The 1,401-nt window shown below is 39.5% G+C and overlaps 1 protein-coding gene across 1 annotated transcript in view; it reads right to left on the bottom strand.

Annotated features, from left to right (window-relative positions):
- Positions 1-1,174, bottom strand: part of LOC107576793 (elongation of very long chain fatty acids protein 1-like) — a 2,445-nt gene extending 1,271 nt beyond the window's left edge. Inside the window, exons 1-2 of the mRNA XM_016262926.1 lie at positions 480-1,174; positions 165-266 (exon numbers count right to left, since the gene is read on the bottom strand). Coding sequence (XP_016118412.1) covers positions 165-266; positions 480-531 — 154 coding nt within the window. The 5' untranslated portion in view covers positions 532-1,174. The remainder of the gene's footprint in view (positions 1-164; positions 267-479) is intronic.
- Between the last annotated feature and the right edge of the window lie 227 nt (positions 1,175-1,401).

Here is a 1,401-nt window from a genome sequence, read left to right as displayed (position 1 = left end):
AGCGATTTTGGCAATTAGGTGTCAAGTGTGCCTTCCTGTTATAACTAATACAAGGCTATCAGCCGTTAGGAAAAATAAGTCAAATCAGTTGCCCACTAGACTGCATATTATACATTTATTTCAGGACCGATACCAAGATTATTTCAGGCAACATGCATTTTTACCTCTTCCTGCTAAGAGGTTTTCGTAGACCTCCAGCACTCTGCTTTTTACCGTCTCCAGCATTTTCACTGACGTCAGCTTCACGTTTGACTGCACAAAAGCACCTGTGAGGGCAGAAACAGAGATGTTGTCAGTTCAGAGTGTAATGCAAAACATTCACGAATGCAGATCGTGTGATTCCTCAATCAGTACTTGATCTCCACGCCGGGTTTTCTACCAGCAGCTAGCCGAGTTGAATGCAGTTAGTGTTTGCGAGGGATGGAATGAATTCACCGTATCAGGTGACCTCAACAGCTGAGCCAGAGCAAATGAAAGACCTTGAACCTCACGCTGGAAACATGTGATATTTATCTCGTGTCCATTTAACATCCTCCAGGCAGATGCTTGCTTAACAATGAACCCACGCACTCTACTACTACTTTAACTCGAGTAACGAAAGTTATTCGATTTTCCGGTTTACACCAAATTCCTTAGTCATTCTCCAACTGCCTCTTTCCCTCTTCCATGTGTTTTTTCCCTCTTGGCTGATATGGTCTGATGTTGGAGGTGTGGCCACAGGAGGGAGAGAAACGGCCCCAGTGAGGTAATGCTTCCCTCACATTACCCTTCATGAACGCTCGGTCACCTCCACACAATATATCACCACCTGAGCTTTGACACTATAAGCACACTTATGGATTTATACAGCTGCCTACACAGATGGAGGAAGTGGAGTCTGCTCTTATCACTGATCTGTGTCCCGTGTCTCCTGTGTGAACACAGGAGGGGTTAAGGTGTGTCGCGCACTTCAGTTTGAAGTCTTTCTTTTCAATAAAACAAAGAACTTCCTAAAGTTATCTGGGAGGAAAGGACTGTACAATGACCACAGAAAACTCTACAGCAAGCGCTCTACATTCACGGATTGTTCACTGACCAAATGTTAAAGATTAACAAATGCAGTGAAAGAGCTGTAAAAATCACCTAGCCAATTCTAAACTAATTCTCACACCAAGTTGATTTTTTCAGTAGACTGGGGAAATATATCTGTGCATGTAAATTATTAAAATAATAACACAATTAAATTTTATATCAATTACATATTTCTAAAAATATTTAGAATTCATGCAAAATGTATAATTTCATATATATATATAAAAATTGCATCTACATTAAAAGTTTGTTTACATATTATGTGTGTGTACTGTGTACATTTAAGAAATATTTACGTGTGTGTGTGTATATATATATATATATATATAT

This window comes from Sinocyclocheilus grahami, unplaced genomic scaffold, assembly GCF_001515645.1.
Source record: "Sinocyclocheilus grahami isolate Dianchi unplaced genomic scaffold, SAMN03320097.WGS_v1.1 scaffold4357.1, whole genome shotgun sequence".
Taxonomy (NCBI): Eukaryota; Metazoa; Chordata; class Actinopteri; order Cypriniformes; family Cyprinidae; genus Sinocyclocheilus; species Sinocyclocheilus grahami.
This window is presented reverse-complemented; position numbering and strand designations above follow the sequence as displayed.